General features: G+C 40.4%; 1 protein-coding gene and 1 non-coding gene across 2 annotated transcripts in view; one reads left to right on the plus strand and one right to left on the minus strand.

The window, feature by feature from the left end:
• Nucleotides 1-1,630: 1,630 nt before the first annotated feature.
• Nucleotides 1,631-24,471, plus strand: part of FAM120C (family with sequence similarity 120C) — a 142,920-nt gene continuing 120,079 nt past the window's right edge. Inside the window, exon 1 of the mRNA XM_049767161.1 lies at nt 1,631-2,351. Within this exon, the coding sequence (XP_049623118.1) occupies nt 1,662-2,351 (690 nt within the window). The 5' untranslated portion in view covers nt 1,631-1,661. The remainder of the gene's footprint in view (nt 2,352-24,471) is intronic.
• On the minus strand, nt 9,187-9,270 carry LOC125999685 (small Cajal body-specific RNA 18). Its single transcript, XR_007492166.1, has one exon. It is a non-coding gene; the product is annotated as a small Cajal body-specific RNA 18 (non-coding RNA).

Genomic DNA, 24,471 nt, shown 5'->3' on the forward strand with positions numbered 1-24,471 from the left:
ACAAATGTTAATTTTACTTTTTTTCTTGTAGTTTTTATTTGTATTGGACCCACACCAGGCAGTGCTCAGGGACTACTCCTGGCTCTGCACTCAGGAATTACTTCTGCTGGGCTAAAGGAACCATATGGGTTGCTGGAGTTCTAACCGACATCAGCTGAGTGCAAGGCAAGTGCCCAACATGCTGTACTATATACCATTCAGGCGTCCTATTTTTGTTTCTTATGTATCCTTTCTCATTCATTAAAAGTGATGCATGATGGGATTGGAGTACAGTAGGTAGGGTGCTTGCCTTGCATGCGGCTGACCCGGGCTCTATCCTTGGCATCCCATAAAATTCCCAGATCAGGGCCCGGAAAGATAGCACAGCAGTGTTTGCCTTGCAAGCAGCCGATCCAGGACCAAAGGTGGTTGGTTCGAATCCCGGTGGACCATATGGTCCCCCGTGCCTGCCAGGAGCTATTTCTGAGCAGACAGCCAGGAGTAACCCCTGAGCACCGCAGGGTGTGCCCCCCCCCCCCAAACAAATTCCCAGATCACTGCCTGGAGTAATTCCTGAGCTAGGAGTTACCGCTAAACTTGTTAGGTGTGGCCCCAAACAAAAGACTATAGGCATCTATTCCCCAAAAAGGAAAATTTTCCTCCCTATCAAATCAACATATGTTTAAAGTCTGCTATTTAAACTATTATGCTGAGTGAAATAAGTCAGTGGGAGATAGACACAGAATAGTCTCACTCATCTATCAGTTTTAAGATAAAATTAAAGACGGTTATTGTAATAATGTCCAGAAACAATAGAGATGAGGGCTGGAAGGACTGACTCACAATATGAAGCTCACCACAGAGTGGTGAGTGCAGTTAGAGAAATAAAGATACTGACAACTATCATAACAATGTTAATGAGTGAGAGAAGCAGAATGCCTGTCTCAAATACAGGCAGGGGGTGGGGAGGAGCGAGATGGGGGGCCTTGGTGGTGGTAATGTTGCACTGGTGAAGGAGGGTGTTCTTTTTATGAGTGAAACCCAACTACAATCACGTTTGTAATCATGGTGCTTAAATAATCATTAAAAAAATAAAGTCGGTTAATCCACTCAACTTCTTTTCCCATGATGCACTTCTATCCCACCCCCATTACTTCTTTTGGCAAAAGCACTTGGTGGTTATAAATGCATGGCACACAAATCACAAATGATTCCCAGGTACAAGTGACTTTGCAAGGGCTGATGGGGCGGGGGCGGGGCTAACTTGGCGTTGAAGAAGCCCTGCCACCCCGCTCCCACCCGTCTACCTCCCCATGTGCCTGCTAAAAAGCTGGGAACACAGACAAGATGAGTCAACATGGCTCCCCGAGGTGCTCCTTCCCCTCCTTTGAAATGGGTAAAGCGGATCTGAGAGGAAGAAAGACTAGAATCCATCATGGCTTTTATCCTTCCAGTTTCTCCTGAGTCCAGTCAGAGTCGTCATCCCTTCTCTCCACCCAAATTCAGTTTCTCATCTCCACCCTGCTCCCACGCTCGCAATCTCACACCTCCTTACGGGAATCCTTTATCCACCCCTTTTCACTCCCCCCTCGGAGTGCGCATGCGCCCGCCCCCGACTTTGCGCTAAGACCGAAGCCTGGTCAGCTCGCGCAGCCGCAGTTTCATCTCCCCACCGACTAAGCATGGGTGTCCAGGGTTTCCAAGAGTTCCTGGAGAAACGCTGTCCTGGGGCCGTGGTGCCCGTGGACCTCCTGAAACTCGCGCGCACGTTGTCGCGGCAACATCAGCACCAGCATCGCCAACTGCCACCTCCTGTAGCCATAGCGCCCGGAGCTCCACGCGCCCCGAAGGGCTCTGCGCCTCTGCCACCGCCGCTCCCTCCAGCCGCCTTGAGTGTCTGCGAAGGGCCCGCCAGGCCGACGGGGCCTCATCGCCCTGCTCACCACTTCTACCACCACGGCCAAGCGCAGCCCGGGTTGCATCTGCCTCCGCCGCTGCTGCCTCCCTCGCTGCCCGGGGTCCGCGTACTAGTGGATGCGGGCTCAGCACTGCCGCGGCTTTATGGCGGTTACCAGACTGATTGGGTGTGTGGCGGTCAGTGGAACGCCATGCTGGGCTACCTGTCTGCGCTCTGCCAGGCTTGTGCTTATCCCGGCGGGGACGGCCTGGAACTGGTCGTCATGTTCCCCGGGGGCCTGGGTAAGGACAGGTTGGCTGAGTGGGGCCGTCGGTGCCAAGCCGAGCGGCAGACAGCGCAGCTCATCGTAGGACACGTGGGCAACAAGGGCACCCCGCCTCCGCGGGCCTGGTTCCTGCCACCGGCATGCTTGAGTCACTGCGTGAGGCTAGCACTCATCCGCTTCCGGGTCAAGGTGAGGGAGGGGCCGGATCTTAAATTTTTTCCTCTATCTGTTCCCTTCCAACTGAACACCAAACTTACCTACCCATTTACCTGCCTACTGTCTCTCTCTACTCGCTGAGGGACCAGCCTTTAACCTTTTGCCTATCCTAGACCATGTTATCCATCTGCCTATCCCTTCATACCATCTTCTTAGTTGTTTTCACACCTATATACCTACATGTCAACCCATGTCATCTCAAGAGCTCCTTTTATCGAATTGGCCTATCTATAAGTTTTAGAATTAATTTTATAACCCTGTTTTTCTCCTTACTGTCTACGGTCTTAACCTGAAATGCTTTAGTCGATCAAAATGTCTGTCTTCCCTCTTGTAGTAAATCTGGCATATTGACCAAACATCCTTTTTTACCACCATTTTGAGCCAGTGCCTTTTTTTTAGCCCATCCTCTTTATCTCTTTTGATTTCTATTTCCTCCTTCCTGGGTCTAAACCAACTCAGGGATGTAGTCACTATTAAACAGCCTTAACCCCTTAAAGTATGGGTGTTTTCAAACAGGAGACATGGTGGTACCTGTGCTTGAAAATCAAGTATGTACACATGAAACATTTTTAATGTATATGTTTCTCTGATTATGCTTTATGGCAAAATATTGATAAATACAGTGCCTATTTTTATTGTGTGGATGTGGGGAAGAATATCTGAGGACAAAAATGGACAGGACAGGCAAGGCTATTTAGGAGAATGAAAATTATCAAAAGTAAAAAGAAATATTATATATACCAGGCCCTGTGGGTAGTTAAATCCAATATTTTCGTGTTGCTGGGTCACTGCTTATGGGACCTGGGGAATGGCATGGCTGCATTTCCAGGACTTGGCAATACTTATTGCTTTGTTGCTTTTCCATACCCTTAGGTTTCTAGTTCCTACATGTAGGAAATAGCAAGGTTTGAGAAGTATGGATATAGCTGAAAGAAGATTAAAAGAAAAATAGGGATGGATGGGAGTAAAACTTTGAAACTAACTGAACCAACCAACTGAAGCTCTTAATGATGTGCCCACAGTTATAAGACAGGATAGGAAATTACAGGAATTAGGGGGCAGAGCCATAGCACATCAGGTAGGGCATTTCTCTTGCACATGGCCAACCCGGGTTCTATCCCTGACATTGCATATGGTCACCTACGCCTACCAGGAGTAATTTCTGAGTGCAGAGCCAGAAGTAACCTCTAAGCGCCACCAGGCATGACCCCAAAAATAACCACAAAAATTTCCATCATCAGAAATGAATAAAATGGTGTACTGTGAAGAAATGAGGAAAGAGGTGTCCACTGAGGACTGAGAAAGTTGTATAGAGTGTGCACTTGCCTTGCCGACTCTGGTTCAATCTCAGCACCTCATAAGACTCCTGGAACACTGAAGCACTGCCAGGAGTAATTATTGAGCACATCCAGGTGTGGCCCCAAAACAAAATATAAAAATATTCATAGAGAAACTTGCAATGTTCATAGATCTTGATCGTCATGCTAGTCAGTTCAGCATCAACTCTGCTCCTAAGAGATAGCAAAGCCCATAGGGCCTTTACCTTTACTTGGCTGACCTGGCTTCAATCCCTGGCATCACATATGGTCCCCAAACTTGCCAGAATTGATTCCTGAACACAGAGCTAGTAATCTCTGAGTGAAAAAAAATCCTCATTTGCTTCATTTCCGACTTGGAGATTTTGAATGGTCATTCTTAATGGTCATTTGTACACTTCATATTCACTGTTACCACCCACCTTTAAGATTTTTTTTACCTCATTGCCAATATTAACCTGGCAGCTGGAAAAAGAGGCTAACATTGATAGAATACTAACTATATGCCAGGTAATAATGTAATAATAACTATATGCTGGTAATAATAACGCTTTTAAGAAACTTCATTTGATATGTACAACCTATACCATATGTATATGTACAACCTGTACAATACTATCCCTGCATTCTAAATGAAGAAGCTGAAGCACAGAATTTTTTTTTGGTTTTTGGGTCACACCCAGCAGTGCTCAGGGCCACTCCTAGCTCTATGCTCAGAACCCAGCAGGCTCGGTTTTGTGGGATTCATTATAATGCATATTGGCTCCAAAGCTCACAGCTTTTAACAACAGTACTATAAAATGGATCTTTCTAGAAAAAGTACCAGTACAAATAGATCATTCACATATTTGATAATTCTCCCTAGTTCCTGTGAAGTGATAGTTTTGGATTATTTATGTTGTTCATTTATTGAGTGCTTGCTATAGATAAGGTATGCTGGCTGCTGAGATTCAGAAGTATTAAATTAAAGAATTTCTGCCTTCAGTGAGGTCAGGATTTAGTGAAAGAAAAGACAAACTGAAAACAAAGTTGAGATATTGTAAGCCAATTGCAAGGGATGAAAAATGCAGGAGGGAGTAATATTTGCAAGCATCTTTACAGATGTGTCTTGGTTCCTAGCCTTTTGTGAGAACTGGGCAGCTTAGTTTAGAGAATGGAAAAACAGTATCTCATTGTTGTCTTGATTTGAATTTCCCTAATAATAACTGATGCTGAGCACTTTTTCATATACTTAATGGTGATCTGCTTTTCTTCCTCTGAGAAATGTCTGTTCATTTCCTTTTCACCTGTTTTTCATAGGGTTTTTTAAATTTGTTCTTATTGATCTCTTTGTTAGTACTTTATATATCCTAGATATTATGCCCTTATATGAATTGTTGAATGAAAATATTTTACCATTCAGTTAGCTGTCTTTTAATTTTAGCCAATGTTTCATTTGCCGTGCAGAAACTCTTTAGTTTATGTAGTCCCATTTGTTTATTTTTATTATTATTTTTTGATTTTTGGGCCACACCCTGTGGTGCTCAGGGGTTACTCCTGACTGAACTCAGAATCTCTCCTGGCAGGCTTGGGGGACTATATGGGATGCCAGGGATCGAACTTGGGTTGGTTGCGTGCAAGTCAAATGCCCTACTTGCTGTGCTATTCCTCCACCCCCATTTGTTTATTCTTTTTGTTGCCTTTGGCTCAGATCATTGAAGATACTTTTGAGGTTCAAATTTTGGAGTGTCTCTCCCTCCCTCCCTCCCTCCCTCCCTCCCTCCCTCCCTCCCTCCCTCCCTCCCTCCCTCCCTCCCTTCCTTCCTTCCTTCCTTCCTTCCTTCCTTCCTTCCTTCCTTCCTTCCTTCCTCCCTCCTTCCCTCCCTCCCTTCTTCCTTCCTTTTGTCACAACCGGCAGCAATCCGGGGTTACTCATGGCTCTACACTCAGAAATCGCTGCTGGCAGGCTCAAGGGGCCATATGGGATGCTGGGATTTGAACCACTGTCCTTCTGCATGCAAGGCAAATGCCCTACCTCCATGCTATCTCTGAGGCCCTGGAATATTCTCTCTGCCTATATTTTATTCAGCATACTTTATAGTTTCCGGTCAGATATCTTCGGATTGACTAAGGTATGAGATAGGGATCGAGTTTAATTAGTTACATGTAGTTTCCAGTTTTCCCAGCACCATTTGTCGAGCACCATTTCATGCTCTCAGGTCCTGTATCAAAAATTAACTGTCCAAATATATGCGATTTTGTCATTGGGTATTCAAGGCAGTTTTAGTCGCTATGGCTTTATAATACAATTCAAAATTACATAATGAGCTACCTCCACATTGTTTTTCAGTTTGGCTTTGGTCATTTGTGGTTTCTTCTGATTCCATGAAAACTTTATTATTTATTTTGCTAGATTCTTGAAGAATGCCATCTGAATTTGTATGAGGATTGCATAGAATTATGTCATAGCTGAGGTAGGATAGTCATTTTAACATTATTGAGTATTCCAATCCATGAGCATGGGATATTTTTGCATTTTTCTATTCTATTCTTCTGTGTCTCCCCATTTCTTCTTTTTTGGGGGGGGGCACACCCAGCAGCACTCAGGGCTTACTCCTGGCTCTCTGCTCAGAAATCATTCCTGGCAGGCACAGGGATGCCATATGGGATGCCAGCATTTGAACCACTGTTGGTCCTTTGTTGGCTGCTTGCAAATTCCCTACTGCTGTGCTATCTCTGTGGCTCCCATTTCTTCTATTTTTAACTGATTTAAAGTTACCATGGTATAGATTTCCTGTGTCTTTTGTGAAGTTGATTCCTAGTTACTTGATGGGTCACAACCAATGGCACTCGGGTTACTCCTGGCTTTGCGTTCAGCTCAGAAATTGGCTCTGTGCTCAGAAATTGCTCCTGGCAGGCTCTGGGGACCATATAGGATTCCAGGGATAGAACCTGGGTTCGTTCTGGGTGGGCTGCATGTAAGGCTAACACCCTACCACTGTGCTATCTGTCCAGCTCCTGGATACTGTTTTAAATTGAATAGACTCGTTGATTTCTTTCTTTTCTGATTTATTATTTTTATATATAACAATGCAGCTAATTTTGTGTATTGATTTTTGTAAATGATACTGGTGTGGTCAGATCCCAATATGTAGAAGTCACTGGTGAGGTTGACTCACAGGCAAGTAGAGCATTCACAAAGAAGTATCTACCAGACATTATGGGAGAGTAACTCAGTTTATTGTAGTGGGAAAAGGATATTTATATTAGGGGAGAGTAGAATGTGAACTCTGTCAGCCAAGCAGGGTGTGTCCTGCTGTGTTTAGGGAAGACAGAATAAGGGGATTATGGAAAGCTGGATATATGCTCTGGGTGTTAAAACAGGGTTTCTGCTTAAGATGATTAGACACGTCTCCCACTTTTCTGTTTGTTAAACAAGAATTGAGATGGTTTGTTAAATACACAAAAAATAGAGAGGCTAGATAAATCTTTGCTATAAGTGGAAACCCCAGATCAGAACTTATAAAAGTGGTTGTTATTTTGCATAGACATGGTAAAAAGCAGCAAGTAAAATGGTGAGGAAATTTTAAGCCAGTTACTCTTGTAGCTACTTCCTAGGAATCACTGCTAGTGAGGGTCGACTTGGCTGTAAAGTTTCATAGGTTAGAATCAGTGGTCCTCAAACTTTTTTTTTCTTTTTGGTTTTTGGGCCACACCCGGCGGTGCTCAGGGGTTACTCCTGGCTGTCTGCTCAGAAATAGCTCCTGGCAGGCACGGGGGACCATATGGGCCACCGGGATTCGAACCAACCACCTTTGGTCCTGGATCGGCTGCTTGCAAGGCAAACGCCGCTGTCCTATCTCTCTGGGCCCGGTCCTCAAACTTTTTAAATGGGGCAGTTCACTGTCCTTCAGACCGTTGGAGCGCTGGACTATAGTAAAAACAAAAACTATGAACAAATTCCAATGCATACTGCATATATCTTGAGGTGAAGAAATAAAATGGGAATCAATACAATATGTGGCCCGTGGGCCATAGTTTGAGGACCACTGGTAAATTGTATGTACATAATTCTCAAAATATTTTCTATACCCTTATACATATCACAACAATTTTTCATACATTTCTCTGAACACAAACATTAGAACCTTTCTGCAGATATACTTAATTTGAAAACAAGTTACTCAGCATTCTTACACCACGCCCTATGAGTCTAAATCATCCAAGTTCCTTTCTTATAAATTTCTCTGGAAAAAACTATTAGAACATTTCTGCAGATATACATAGTTTCAAAATAAGTTTTCTAAAACATTGTCATAATGAGCACTGTAATAAGAGTATAGTATCCAAGTTCCTTACACTAGAACATTTATGCAGACATTACACAATAAACACATACCCTGTTTTAACACCCAGAGCACACACACCCTACTTTCCCTAATCCCCTTACTCTGTCTTCCCTAAACACAGAAGCACACACACTGTTTTTTAAATTATCTTTATTTAAACACCGTGATTACAAATATGACTATAGTTGTATGATTAGTCATGTAAAGAACACCTCCCTTCACCAGTGCAACATTCTCACCACCAATTTCTCAGATCTCCCTCCTCCCCACTCCCCACACCTGTACTTGAGACAGGCTTTCTACTTCCCTCATTCATTCACATTGTTATGATAGTTTTCAGTGTAGTTATCTAACTGCACTCATCACTTTATGTCATGAGCTTCACCTACCAGCCCTCATCTCTCTTGTCTCTGAGATACTGTTAAAAATGTCTTTCATTTTTCTTAAAACCCATAGATGAGTGAAACCATTCTGTGTTTTTCTCTCTCCCTCTGACTTACTTCACTCAGCATAATAGATTCCATGTACATCCATGTACAGGAAAATTTCATGACTTCATCTCTCCTGACGGCTGCATAGTATTCCATTGTGTATATGTACCACAGTTTCTTTAGCCACTCATCTGTTGAAGGGCATCTTGGTTGTTTCCAGAGTCTGGCTATTGTAAATAGTGCTGCAATGAATATAGGGCACACACTGTTTTAATCCCCTCTCACATCCTACTTAATTGATTAACACAGAGTCTACACCCTACTCTCCACTAATATAAATATCCCTTTCCTACCTACAATAAATATAATTACTCTCCCTTAGTGGCTGGTGGATTCTTATTTCTGAGTGCTCTACTCACCTGAGAACTGACCTTATCAGTGACTTTGACCTCACCAGTGATTCTGATCGTGACTTCTACATCTTGTGATCTGACATCACCAGTGTCATTTACATTTTTTTTGGTTTTTTTTTTTGCGGCCACACCCGGCGATGCTCAGGGGTTACTCCTGGCTGTCTGCTCAGAAATAGCTCCTGGCAGGCACGGGGGACCATATGGGACACCGGGATTCAAACCAGCCACCTTTGGTCCTGGATAGGCTGCTTGCAAGGCAAACGCCACTGTGCTATCTCTTCGGGCCCTTTTCTTCTTTTTTTTAAAATAATTTTTTTTCACGATCTCAGTCCTTTCTCAGAGCTCCATCACCAGGTTCCTGAGAGAGAACTCAGGTTGCGTAGTGGGCTCCTCATTATCAACCCGGGCTCACAGATGTGGTGCAGAGGACCTCAAGCTAGCCTGCCCTCCACCCAACCAGCGCCCCTCTGGCCAGACCTGTCCTCCTAATCTTCTCCGCTCCGCAGTGGGGCTGGATCATATAAGGAAAATACAGCGGGCTCATGGAGGGGTTGCAGAAAGGGTTTGGGGTTTCCTTTCCTGTCACACCTGCCACCCACCCCACCCAATAGGCCCTACACCCGCCCGCTCCCGACCACCTGCCTCATTTATGATTTTGAAGGCAGCTACTTTGTTGTTCTAAGTCTAGGGCTTTTTAGTGGACATTTTAGGGTCTTCTATATTATGCCATCTGCAAATACTGATAATTTGAATTCTTTTTCAATTTGTATCCCAGTAATTTGTTTTTCTTGCCTGATTATGTAGTCAGGACTTCTAATACTATATTGGATAAAAGTGAAGACAGTGGACAACCTGGCCTTATGCATAATCTCAGTTGAAATAATTTCAGTTTTCACCTGGCTGTGGGTTTGTTATAGATATCCTTTATTATCTTGAAGAAAGTTCCCTCCACCACTATTTTGTTGAGGGTTTTTTTTTATCATGAATGGAAGTTGAATCTTTTCAAAAAATTCTCTGCATTGATTGATATAATCCTATGGTTTTTATCTTTCCTTTTATTAATGTGATGTGCCATGTGAATTTATTTGTATATGGTGAATCATCCTTGAATCCCTGGGATGAATCCCTCTTGATTGGGGCATATGATTTTTTGATGTACTTTTGTATTTGGTTTTCTAAGATTTTTTGTTAAGTATTAGGTTTTTTTTGTTGTTGTTTGTTTTTGGGTCACACCTGGCAGCGCTCAGGGGTTACTCCTGGCTCTACGCTCAGAAATTGCTCCTGGCAGGCTCGGGGGACCGTATGGAATGCTGGATTCGAACCACCATCCTGCATATAAGGCAAACACTCTACCTCCATGCTATCTCTCCGGCTCCATTTGTTAAGTATTAGTTAATTATTTTGGCATCAGTGTTCATTAGAGAGATTGATTTGAATTTTCTTTTTTGAAAATGTGTCTGCTTTGGGTATTATTGTAATGTTAGCTTCATAGAAGGTGTTAGAAGTGATTCCTGTGTCTTTTATGTTTTGGAATTATTTAATGAGTACAAGCAGTAAATCTTCTCGGAAGTGTTGATAGAATTCAACAGTGACCCCATCTGAAACAGGACTTTTATTTTTGGAAAGATTCTTTTGTGTTTCTGTTTTTGTTTTTGGGCCACAACTGGTGACGCTCAAGTGTTACTCCTGGCTATGCGCTCAGAAATCGCTTTTGGCTCTGGGGACCAGATAGGACATTTGGGATCAAACCCAGGTCTATTCTGGATCAGCTGCATGAAAGGCAAACACCCTACCTCTGTGCTATTGCTCCAACCCCTTGTTGGGAAGATTCTTAATTACAGTTTTTATTTCCTTATTTGGAATTGGCCTATTTAGACTTTCTACTTTCTCCTCATTCAGCTTTTGGAGAGTACCTGACTCTAAGGATATCCATTTCTTTTACATTCTCCAGCTTAAGATCATAATGTTGTTCATAGTAACATCTCATTATATTTTGAATTACTGAAGGGTCCATTGTAATTTCTCCCTTTTCATCTGTGATCCAGTTTATTTGAACATTTTCTTTTTTTTCTCTCATGAGTCTAGCTAAACATTTATCTACCTTATTAATTTCAAAGTAGCAACTCCTGGCTTTATTTATTCTTTCACTTTCTTTCTAGTTTTCTTTATTGTTTATTTCTGTTCTTATTTTTACTGTTTCCCTCTTTCTGCTACCATATGGGTTTGTTTACTGTTCCTTCAGAATTTTGATATTTGCATTTTGGTTGTTGATTTGGTCTTTTTCTCTTTTCCTGTATTCCATAGATTCTGACAGCTTGTATCTTCCTGTCAAATCATAGGTTTCAAATAATATTTTAATCTTTAATAATTTCCCCTCCTGTATATTTCCCTTTTTCTGCTGTATATTTTATCCCAGAATTTACTTTGTAACTTCAAGTCTTACATAATTTTCTTTTAGTCTAGTTCCAAGAAGCAAGAATTTTCCCTCAAGCTTCAAACATACAGTAATGTTTTTGAGAAACATAGATGATTATTCAACCAACAGTTGGTTGTTTAAATGTGGAGAGCTTTGGGCCGGAGTGGTAGGACAGTGGTAGGGTGTTTGCCTTGCATGTGGCTGACCTAGGATGGATGTGAATTAGATCCACAGCATCCCATATCAATTTTTGAGCTTAGAGCCAAGAGTAACTCCTGAGTGCCGCTGTGTGTGGCCTCCCAAAAATGTGGAGAACTTTAGTGGTCAGATAAGGGATCCCATTAGAACTTGCTTTTATAATGTTATATGTTCATTCCATGTTAATATATAAGTAGATACTAAAATGCTTTTACATAAATTTTGTAGCTGCCTAGCCCAGCAGTTTTAGAACAATTTCCCCCTTGGTGGTTAATAACAGTTGCCACATAATTTGAGTAACATATTTAATTCTCATAATCGACTTTCAGGATATGTGGGGAGGATTTGAGAGAAGGGCTTGGTCCACATTGAGCTGCATTCAGAGCTTACTCCTGGCTGAGAGATTAATCCTGGTGAGGGTGAGAAACATTGGACTTCAGTTAGCCATATGCAAAGCAAGTGCCATACCTGCTCTATTATTATCTTGTTCTTATCTTATTTTTCTGACCCCTATATTCCTGTTTTATAGTTAAAATTAATTTTCACCATAGTTACTTGCTCAAAGTGACTTGTACTGCTAGACCAAATTATGATTGGACCAATCTAAATATATTTGACACCCAAATCACGCTGTATAAACACTTTTTGCTAATTTTGTTTTTCAGCCTCACCTGGCAGTGCTCAGAGCTTACTTTTGGCTTTGTGCTCAGGGTTCACTCCTGGTGGGTTCAGGAGGATCATATGTGGTACCAGGGATTGAACCTAGGTCATTCAGCTGTGTGCAAGATAATCACACTTCCTGCAGTATTCTACCTCCCCCCCAAATCTATATTTTAACACATCTCAAAATAACATAGCTGCCTTATGTATAGTTGGATTTTATTTTATTTTGGAGTTTTGGGCCATACCCAGTGGTGCTTAGGGATTACTCATGGCTCTGCACTTAGGAATCACTCCTGGCAAGCCCTGGGGGACCATATAGGATGCTGGAGATCAAACCTGGATTTTCCACATGCATGGCAAACACCCTATCCACTGTGCTATGGCTCTGGCCCCTATAGTTAGATTTCAGTAATATTTTATTAAATAATTTTTTTTACCTTTAGTTTGTGTAGCATAATAGCTAAGAACTCAGATCTTGGAGCCTGTCTACCTTGGTTTAAATGACTGTTCTGCATTTTCAATATATATACCTGAGTACGTTAACCTCTGTGCCTTTTTTTCTTAGCTGCAAGTGTGAAACCTACATTATAGAATTTATTGTGAACATTATGTTTTGATTCTTTGTGTTTAACATTAACATGTATTTAAACTATTTCACATTAGTATTAATATTATATGACACAGTAATAATAGTAGTAAATAATAGTAAATTATATGATACAGTAATAATAGTAGTAAATAATAGTAAATGCCATGTGAATGCCAGCTACTATTACTTTGACAAGATACATCAATCTTATGTGACAAGTAAGTTGAACAATGATTTAACTCTCATTCTTTATCATTTCTTTTAGGGGGCCACACCCAGTGGTGCTCAGGGGTTATTCCTGGCAGGTTCAGGGAACCATATGTGATGCTGGGGATAGAACCTGGGTTACCACATGCAAGACAAATGTCCTTCCTCCTGTGGTACTGCTCCAGCCCCATGTATTACATAAATTTTTGACCTCATGAAGTTTATATTTTAGTGGGAGGGAGATAGATAATAAACAAGATAAAAGAAAAATAGTATTTCACATGATCCTAGTAAGTGTAATGGTGAAAAATTAAGTAGAAAAATTAAGAGGAAAAATATTAGGGAAAGGGTGGTAGTCCATGCCTTCAAGAACTGATAGAGTGGGGGACACACAAGAAAATACATTTTGAGCCCTAGTTATGTAGCTAGTGTTATAGGCTAGAGTAGAAAGAACAGATGTGGATCTGCATACCAGATATCATTTTATCTGAACCATATAGGATATATAAATGGTAGATTGGCCAGAAGGTCACACATTTAAAAAATGGATTTTTATTGACTAGAATTGTTGCTCAGAATCTGAAAGCAAATGATAGCCTTGTATCAAAAATCAGAATGTAATTCAGACAATTGGGGAGTTTGGTATGAGCCATGCCTGGCTTGTTAAGGGCTGTCTCCTGGCTTTGTACTCAGGGATCACTGTAGATCATACTCAGGTGGATCATATGCTGATTGAGTTTAGCTACAGAGAAAACCAGTGCCTGAACAACCTTATCTGTCTCCTGGATGATTTTTAATTTCTATCATTTAGGTTGCAGTACATTAACACCTTATTTTTGGGGGGGCACATTGGGGGGCACATAGAAGTTACTCCTGACTTTGAACTCAGGAATTACTTCTAGTGGTGCTCAGGGAGCCATATAATATGCCTAGGATCTAACCTGGATAGGCCATTGCAAGGCAAGTGCCCTATTATCACACAAGTCCTGAACACATATTTTTATTAATTAATACTTTAATTAAATACCTTTGTTACAAAGTTGTTCATGATTTAGTTTCAGTTATACAATGTACACCTACTTAACCAGTGTCCATTTCCCTCTACCACCTTCACCCCTGCCAACCTCTCGGGCAGATATTGTTGTCAAGATTTTAGAAGTTGTGCATTTTGTTTGTTTTTGTTTTTGTGACACAATGGCAGTTCGGAAGACTTACTCCTGGCTATGTGCCCACAGTTGACTCTGCAGACTCAGGGGACTATTTGGGATTTTGGAGATTGAATCCAGATGTGCAGTATGCAAGGCAAGTGCTCTACCTGATGTACTATCTTTCTGGTGCAGATGTTGTGAAGTATTACCCAAATATCTCACTATCCTATCATTCATGAAATAATCAGAACAGAGGCAGGAGTGATAGTACAGTGGATAAAGTGCTTGCCTTGCACACAGCCAGCCAGGGTTCAATCTTTAGCACCCCAGCACCACTAGGAGTGATGCTGAAGTACAGATCCATGGGTTTAGATAACTGGCCCCCAAATAAAATTTACATACATTGGAAAATATATATAAAGAAATACAGCTCTGGCTGGACCATTTTTGGTGAATCCTGTAGTTTTTGTTTATTGTAAATTGAACCTCTATATGATGTTCCCTGACCCCAGTGACCAAATGCCACTTCATTTTATTACAAGTAATCTGTAATATTTACCAGTCATTCTCACCTCTGAGAATTCACAATATTATATAGTTCCTGCCACTTATCCACTATGTGTGTTCTGGATATAATGAGTTGCTTCTAACTGAACAGAATACAACAAAAATAATGAGATTTTACTTCTAGGATTAGGTTACTAAAAATTACAACTTGGACCTGAAGGAACAGCTTAGTGACTTAGAACACTTGCCTTCCAAAGGTATGAGTACAAGTTCAAATCCCTGTTGTTGGCACATATCCACAGCATGATTCTGGCTCCCTAGTGCCACAGAAATGTGATGATACATTATAGCCAGTTGCCTATAAGCAATACAAAAGGTGTGGACCCCTGGTATTATAGCCAGTATGTACATGCCTGAATTGAAGCAGGCATATATGCAAAATATCTCAAAGGGAGTGCAAATCTCGATTAGTGCCACAAGACAAGTTTATGGCACTAAAACTTGATATACAACCCCCAGTGAGCACCACAGCTGAATGCATGCAAGCACTGTGATCCTCCCTAGCCCTAGCAATATTAACAGCAATGAACCAAAGGGGTGAAGGAGGGGGAAAAGGGAAAATTGCAACTTGCATCTTGTTTGCACTCTTTCTGTCTCTCTATCTTTTTTCCTCTCTGTCTTTCACTCTTGCTCTCACTCTTGGTCTGCTTGATCACTCTGATGAAACAAGCTGCCAAGTTGTGAGCTGCCTCATGGAGAGGCCCACATGTCAAGAAATTGAGGGCAGCCTCCGACTAATGGCCAGTCCAAGAAAAACAACTTTTAAAAGCACTTGGAATTTCAATAGACTGTGGGTTTGAGGAGGGATCCACCACTTAGAAGTCTCAAGGGCTATTCCCAGCTCTACTCTCAGGGCCTTCTCAAAAGTGATCAGGGGCTCAATGGTGTGAAGGATTGATCCTGAGCCTACAAACTATATGCTTAATCTGTTAAGTTCTTTTTCTGTACCTAACCTGAGATGCAGTTGTGTATTGCATGAAAAAAATTGCCAGGACTTGGGACTGGAGAGTATCGCAGGTAAGACTAGGTTCATTCCCCAGTACCACATTTCATCCTTTAAATCCTGTCAGTAATGAGCCTTGTGCACAGTTTGGTATGACCAAGACCCCCCCCAATTAAAAAGTTACCAGAGCTTAAATCTTTTATGCAAGGTCCAAAGCTGTTAGTACAGTTAGTAGGGCATTTGTATTGCTTTTGGCCAACCCAGGTTTGATACCTGGCATCCCAGATGGTCCCCAACCACTGCCATGAATGATCTTTGAGCACAGAGCCAGGAATAAGCTCTGTGCACTGCTGGATGTGGCTCCAAAACAAACATACAAAAACCCCACTTTTTTGCAGGTAGATGTTCCAGAGTAGTGTTTTGAGTATAGAAGAAACTCACAAGTAGGCATTTGCAAGCATAGGAAATACTGTTCAGAGAGTTCAGGGGCTTGAACATTTGGGAAACAAATTAGGTCAAGAAATTACTTGTGGGTTTCAGTGGGTCAAATGCTTGGCTGATGCTAGTTTAATCACCTGTACCTGCTATGCTCCTAAAGCCCTTCCAGGAGTGATCCGTGAGTGCAGTCAGGAGTAAGCCATGAGCACCAAGCTGTATGGCTCATAACAAAATTACTTGTGAAGTTTAAGTTAGAGAAACACTTTCTCGATAAAACTCATGTGTAAAAAGTTTGAGGGAAGGGATCAGATCAGAGGACTAGGTGATGCTGGAGATCAAATGTTGATCACTCTCATGTAAATAATGTATCATGAGCTCTTTAAATTATGATTAAAAATAATTCTGGGGGATGGAGGTAAGGTGTTTGCCTTTGATGCGGAAGGATGGTGGTTCGAATCCCAGCATCCCATATGGTCCCCTGTGCCTGCCAGGGGCGATTTTCTGAGCATGGAGCCAGGAGTAACCCCTGAGCGCTGCTGGGTGTGACCCAAAAGCCAAAAAAAATTTCTGATGCAGTATAATACTTGTAATTGTAGTTTTGAGCCTAGACTCCAATCTAGAAATGCTTAGATTTTGTGTGTATGTTTCAAAAGTTGGGAAGGTTTTAGATGTTTTTTAAATTTAAATTTCTTTAGGTACTGGTTTTTAGTCATTCATAATACTGGTTTCTAGTCATTCATAATTTTGTCATTCAGTATTCTAATGCCAATCCCACCACTCTTGTCATCAGTTTCCCAACCTTCCCAAATCCCCTTGGCAGGTATGAATAATTTACTTAATATTGATTGATACAACTAAATGGTAATAGAATTATCGGAAAAACTTCATTAGAAGAAAATCTGTGATATTTGTCATATCTCGAAGTGAGATCTTATGTGTGACACAATCTGCTAATCTGTCTGTTGCTTGTTGAGTGCTTTGTTGTTGGCTTTGTTGAACTTCTGTGGCTTCTATGAAGATTTTGCATCTAATTTGCTGTATTACTACTGGTTAATCAGTATTAAAAATGAGGTTTCACGCAGCTGCTTAAGTGGCTGCTTGGTCCAGGAATTTGAGTGTCTGGAGCTGGGCTGAAGAACTTATATAGAGGCATCAGTGATTCATAAGGTCCTTCCAAAGGATCTCAGTGTGAGCCGCTATGAGACTGGTATGTCCATGAGTTTTTTTCCTGCTAGTTGGACCTCTTTTCCCAGAGATAGATGAGTCTATGGCATTGGCTTATTGCGCAGATATGGAGAAAACTCTGGGTTTGGAGCATGGCTGCTGGAACTTCTGGAAGTACAGAAGCATGGGTAAGGAGAAGGTGGTCTGGCCTGGGTCCAAATCATTCCAGAGATGTCAGCCACAAAACTGACATCTTTCAAAGTTGGGAGGGTTTTAGAAAAGAGTCATAAAATAAATGTGATGGTGCCTTTATAGTAGTTTTACTATTGGACTTAACAAAACATCAATTTGAATATAAAAATACTTTGTTAATGTCACTTGTCAAGATTTGTTATTTATGAGAAAAAGATTCAACATGAATCAGCATACCAGCAAAAATTGAAATATAGTTATCTGTTGGATTGACATCAGAACTGTATTCACTTCGATTAAAAGCAAGATTGCTCAGAAATACTCTCACAAATGTATGCTTGTATTTCTTCATTCCTAAGCAAAGTCATGCCTTGGGAAAATCTTGTGGCAAGAGATAAACTGGCTGGCTTTTCTTTGCTAAAATTGGTTTCTATAAATTGAAGTGCTGGCCTGAATTAACATTCTAAAAAATGTAGAGTTATGATTTGAATTCCAGGAAAAGTTCTGACACTTTTACTGCAGTGTACTTAGCCCTTCAGTTATCTTTTATCAATGTTCATGGTACAAGAGAAAGAGGTACAGTGGAAATACTGAATTACATTGGTACTGAAAATAGAAAGCAATGTCACTAAAATGTTAGCCTGCTACAATATTTGGGAGTATTTACCACAAGTAAGAAAAGCACTGCCGGGCTGGAGAGATAGCACAGCAGTAGGGTATTAGCCTTACATGTAGCCAACTCGGGAGGAACCAGTTCAATTCCCAGCATCCCATATGGTCCCCCAGCCTGCCAGGGGTGATTTCTTTTTATTTTCTTTTTATTATTCAGCAGGTGAGTTGTTACACACTCCTTAGCGGATTCCGACTTCCATGGCCACCATCCTGCTTCCAGGGGTGATTTGTGAGTGCAGAGCTGGGAGTAACCCCTGAGCACCACCGCTGGTGTGGCCCAAAAACCAATCAATCAATCAATAAATAAAAAGTTAAAAAAACGAAAATAAGGGGCCGGTGAGGTGGCGCTAGAGGTAAGGTGTCTGCCTTGCAAGCGCTAGCCAAGGAAAGATCGCGACCGAGGCTTGATCCCCCCCGCATCCCATATGGTCCTCCCAAGCCAGGGGCAATTTCTGAGTGCTTAGCCAGGAGTAACCCCCGAGCATCAAATGGGTGTGGCCCGAAAAACCAAAAAAAAAAAAAAAGCAAAAAAACAAAAATAAAAGTACTGCCAAATGTCTGAAAATGCCTGTGTTTCTTTTTTCTTAATATAAATTACTTTATTTAAAGACCATATATCACATAGTTGAAATAGTTGATCATAATACATTTGTTTCCAGGTAAATGGAAGTAAATTTATTAAAAAAGAAATGGAATAAAGATAAAAAGTGTACAGCAACAAGAAAGTTTGTGAAAATTATTATATCTCACAATGAAATCATTTAATCATTTTTAGAAGTTTTAGTAAGCTCTTGTTGCTTGTGACCAGTCTGTTACTGCAGTTGTTTCTAAACATTAGGTGACTTCATATATACACTGATGTCAAAATTGGTGTGTTTATATGAGGCTCTTAATATTAAACACCAATTTGCAGCTGTGCATTCCAAAATTTCAAGCACTATTGCCAATATTGCAGCTTTTGGGGGCCATGCTTTCAGTTTTAGGTCTTCTAGAAGTATGAGAAGGTGGATGGGGGATGTGGGGAGGATAGTTAGATTCACTCCAAAAATGTTTTGGCGTTAGCTCAAATACCAGCATACCTGAAGTTTTGGTCAGATTGGTGTTTCTGCAGAGATCTCTAGAGGAGTAGTGAAATAGGGTCATTGACAAAGCTGCAGTTGTGCATGATGGGTACAGCAGGCCTAACAGCAGAGCAGAATGAGGCCTGCCCTCTCCTCTGAAGATTGTCAGCTTTTAGCTATGTGGCCAGTGTACCCATAATTTTTCATACTTTGGTTTATGTCTCTTTGAAGAACAGAGTCTGTGGAGCTGGCTGAATGCAAACATTGTAACTGTGCTTATGAATATATTTTTTGGCTGCCAGGGCTTCTGGAAATATGAGAAGATGGGGAAAGGGTATCCACCTTCATTCCAAAAAAGTCCTGGAGATGCCAGCTCAAATACCAGCATACTTGGAGTTTTGGTCACATTAGTGTCTGCAGAGAGCGGTAGGTGAATGAATGGTGAAGTATGGACATTGGTAAATGCCTACATTTCTCAATTGTTGTTTCTGCTAGGAAATAGGATAACAAGTATACTTTCCTTTTGGCTTTGGGCTATGTACAAAGTGATGTTTGGGAATTACTCCTGGCAGTGCATGGGAGACCATATGAGATGCTGTGGATTGAACCTGGATTGGCCACATGCAAGGCCATTGTCTCTCCAGCCCCTAAGGAGGATTTTGCTACTGGAGCTTGGATCCTGGGTCTTACACATATGAAGCATGGACTCTACTACAGAGTAACATCTCCTGCCCCATATTCTAGTATTCTTTATTTTTAAGACAAAAATAGAGCAATATCATACTTACAAGTCAGAGGAGAATAGATAATGAAAATATAATTATTATAATCCTTTGAAAATTTTTGTGGTTTTAGGGGAGGCCACACCAGTGGTATTAAGGGCTTACACCTGACTTTGCATTTAGGGATCATTCCTGGTGATGCTTAGAGATATGCGATGTGGGGGATTGAACCTGGGTTGGCCTTGTGTGAAGCCTGCTGTACTATCTCTCAGGCCCCTGACATATTTTTGCTTTGTAATCAAGATAGATAAAGTAGACAAACTACCTTGCCCAAGTCAGATACCAGTTAGGTATATTTAACATAGTAGATGGGAGTGAGATTAGAATCTGTGGGATAGTTGGAGGTAGTTATATTGCAGAGGTCATGAAATAGTATTTCTCTGACAAGGTTATTTTAAATAACTCTTTATTGAAGTCTTTTTAAAGTACATAAAGCTTTCAGATATAGAAGGATATAATGCATTTTCTGTAACTAATGCGCTTTCTGATAACCTGAGCTTAATGTATGATTTTATAAGTTATTCTCAAGTAATATAGGCACCCTTTTGTTTGAAAAACAATATATATGAAGAAACAAACATTATTTTAAAGCCAGACCTTAAAAATACGTCACATTGTTAGCTGTGTCAATGTAGAAGGTATTAAATTACTTAAATATTCATTTCCTTTGTTTAAAAAATGAAAGGAGAAAAAAGGAGAAATGGCCCAATGATACCCATTTCACAGGTTTAGGAGCATAAATAAAACATGTCTTATGTCTTATGCCTTGTGTCTTATGTTGCTAAGCACAGTGTCTGCTCTATGAGGATAGGACTTTTTGTCCTTGTTCATTCTGTATTAACATATATACATTAGTATTTGATATAGATGCCTGGTTCAGTAAATCTTAGGGATTATTTATTTGTTTTTGTTTTTTGTGATTTTTACACCATACCCAGCAGTGCTCAGGAGTTGCTGCTGGATTTGCTCAGGGGTCACTACTAATGGTAATTAGATGACTATATATAAGTGGAAATTGTTTATTGGTTCCCTACTCCATGCAAGTGTTCTGTGCAGGGAGGGAGAAACAGCAGTAAACAAAATAAGTTTTAAAAATTCTGAACTTACTAGAGCTGACTTTCTAGTGCTAAATAATTCTAGTTTTTTTGTTTGTTTTTGAGCCACACATGGTGACACTCAGAGGTTACTCCTGGCTATGTGCTCAGAAATTTCTCCTGGCATGTGGACCATGTGCAATGCTGGGGATTGAATCAAGGTTCATCCTGGATCAGCCATGTGCAAAACAAATGCTCTACTGCTGTGCTATTGATTCAGCCTCTATTTCTATTTATTTTATAGCAAATATTATTCAATTGTTTTGAAAAAGTCTAAATATTAAATAAGAAAAACGGACAAGAAACATATTGAAAAGAAAGTAGAGGCACCTGAGTTGTCCAGTTAGAGTGTTTTTTTGTTTTTGTTTTTGGGCCACACCCGTTCGAAGCTCAGGGGTTACTCCTGGCTATGCATTCAGAAATTGCCCCTGGCTTGGGGGGGGACCATATGGGACGCCGGGGGATCGAACCACGGTCCATCCTATGCTAGCGCTTGCAAGGCAGACACCTTACCTCTAGCGCCACCTTCCCGGCCCCAAGAATATACAGTTTTCTACCTACCAAGACCTAGTTTGAGAAACAATATGAAAGTTATTGCTTTAGGCTATGATTGGAATAAGATTCTAAATTTGATGAGCTACTTCTTTCTGGATTTTATAATAGGCAATGCCCACTGACTTATGATTTGGCATTCTTTTTTTTTCCCATGGGACACATATTAAGAATACTTCCGTCCCAATTCAGGTATGTCTACCAAGAGAAGGACTTTTTTGTACCTGCTACCAACCAGGACCCTCCTGGCCACCAGTGTCACCCTCAGTCTCTTAGCCCCAGCACTTCCGTCAGTCCGCTTCCCCTCCTGACTCCCACCCATATGTCATCCACTTCCCAGTTCATTTTATTTATTTGCAATTAATTTATATTTTCCCCAGGCAGATTGGCCTCAATACTTCTTAGAAAATATACAGCCTCAAAATGCAGTAGAACAAACCAAATAGTTGGCAAATTTTCCTATCACACTTATATAACCTGTGTGATTAGGAAAACAACCTACAAGGCAGATATACTTCTATCCACTTATTATATAACCAGTTTGTATTGAAAGTGATCTATTCTATTTGAACTTGAAACTTCATCATCCCAACCCACTAGATGCAAAGAACAAAGGGGAAATGTTGGTGGACAATGACAATTGGAGATATGCAGAGAACCCTAAGCAAATTTTCAGGCCCACCAAAACACCTGAGTCTTGTAGATGGGGACCTAAAATTAACAATTAATTATTTAGTAACAGGAATCAAGGAGATGATAGTTGGTGAAATTAAGCAATCTATAGATGAACAATTCAACCAACTCAAAAAACTTTTAGATGAGATGGTCCATACCAATGGAATTGAAGGGATAAAAGAATATGTTAGCAAGCCATAGTAGCAGAATTACACAGATGGAAACTGTATTGATGAATTTGAAGAAAATTACAAGCCACCATTGCTAAAGAAGTCAGAAATAAGGGAGAGACAAAACAATGGAAGAATATATAATGTACTTAATGAACAAAGGCAAGACAAATAACCTCCAAATTATAGGAATATCAGAAGGGGAGGAAAAACGGAAAGGGGAAGAACAAGTATTGAGAAATATTATAGAGAACTTCCCAACTCTCTGGAAAGAGGCCAAAATTTCCAAACAAAATAGACCCTAACAGAATAACACCAAGGCATATAGTAATCCAAATGGCAAAACCTAGAGTGATAGACTCTTTAAATCATTTAAGGAGAAGGAAAAACTTAAGTATAAAGAAAAGAACATAAGAATCAAATCAGATATTCAATTTGAAACAATCCAGGAAAGAAAAGAGTAAAATGACATATTCAAATTACTGAATGAAAGATATTTCTGTTTGTTTTTTTTGGGGGGCACACCCGTTTGATGCTCAGGGGTTACTTCTGGCTAAGCGCTCAGAAATCGCCCCTGGCTTGGGGGGACCATATGGGATGCTGGGGGATCGAACCGCAGTTCGTTCCTTGGCTAGTGCTTGCAAGGTAGACACCTTACCTCTAGCGCCACCTCACCGGCCCCGAAAGATACTTTCAACCTAGAGTCCACTAGCTAGCAAACTTTGGATGGGAGGGAGTGATAAAATATTCTCAGACAAAAAGAACTTGTAACAGCCACGCTAACCAAGCCAACTCTAAATTAACTACTCAAAGATTAGTTTTTTAACTAAAGATTAGTTTTTACTACTCAATTGTAATAGCAACAACCTTAAAAATTATAATAGAACATCACCCCTCCTCTGTCAATAGTTTTCTTAAATGTCAATAGACTAAACTCTCCCATCAAAAGGCATAGAATGGTTGATTGGATTAAGAAACAAAGCCCAGCCATTTGCTGCTTGCAGTGACACTTAAAATCTCAGGATAGACACAGGCTGAAAGTGAAAGGATGGAAAACACTTACACAAACTAATGGAAAACAACAAAAAACCGTGGATAGTCATACTTATATAAGACCAAATTACATTCAAGCTCAAGAAAAAACTTAGAGACAAGATTGAACACTTCTCAGAGGAAAAACAGACCAAGTACTAATTTTGATCAATATTACATACCAATTATAGAGTCAGCCAAGTTTTTAAAGCTTTTCTTCACCAATATACAGAAATATATGGATAGTAACATAGTAGTTTGAGATTTCAATGTGCTAGTCTCAACACTATAGATTCACTAGGCAGAACATTAGCAAGGACATAAACACTCTAGATTAAGAAGTAGAAGAACTGGGATTAATAGATCCATATAGGGCCTTTTGTCCTCAAAAAACGGAATATACATTCTTCTCAAGTGCATACAAAACATTCTCTGGGATAGATCACATTTTAGAACACAGGTCTAACTTACAAAAACTTACAAAAAAGAATTATAACAAGCACCCTTTGATACTGCAATGCCGGAGATCAAGATTGTTTGTAAAAAGATGTGGATAAAAATCTAACACCACAACAATATGCTGCTAAATATGCTGCTAAATAATAGTTGGATGAAATAGGAAATTAAGGAAAGACTAGAGAGATCCCATGAGATTAATGATAATGAAGAAACAAATATTGAGAATTTAAGCAAAAGCATAACAAAAGCAGACACAACAAATGCACTGTGGGAAATTAGGGGGAAACAATAGCAGTATAGGCTTACATAATGAGAGAAAAAAGAGACAAAAATCAATAAGTGAAAGTCACACCTTAAATATCTGGAAAACCAACAACAAAGGAACTCAAATATACAAGCAGAAGAAAAGCAAGCCAGAGCAGAAATCAATATAGAAACAAGAAAAACAATACAAAGAATGAAACCAGTAGCTGGTTTTTTGAAAGAAGTAAGATAGACAAACCATTGACAAGACTCACAAGGAATAATAGATCAAATAAAATGATCAAATAAATCGGATCAGAAATGAAAGGGGATAAATTAC

This window comes from Suncus etruscus, chromosome X, assembly GCF_024139225.1.
Source record: "Suncus etruscus isolate mSunEtr1 chromosome X, mSunEtr1.pri.cur, whole genome shotgun sequence".
Classification (NCBI taxonomy): Eukaryota; Metazoa; Chordata; class Mammalia; order Eulipotyphla; family Soricidae; genus Suncus; species Suncus etruscus.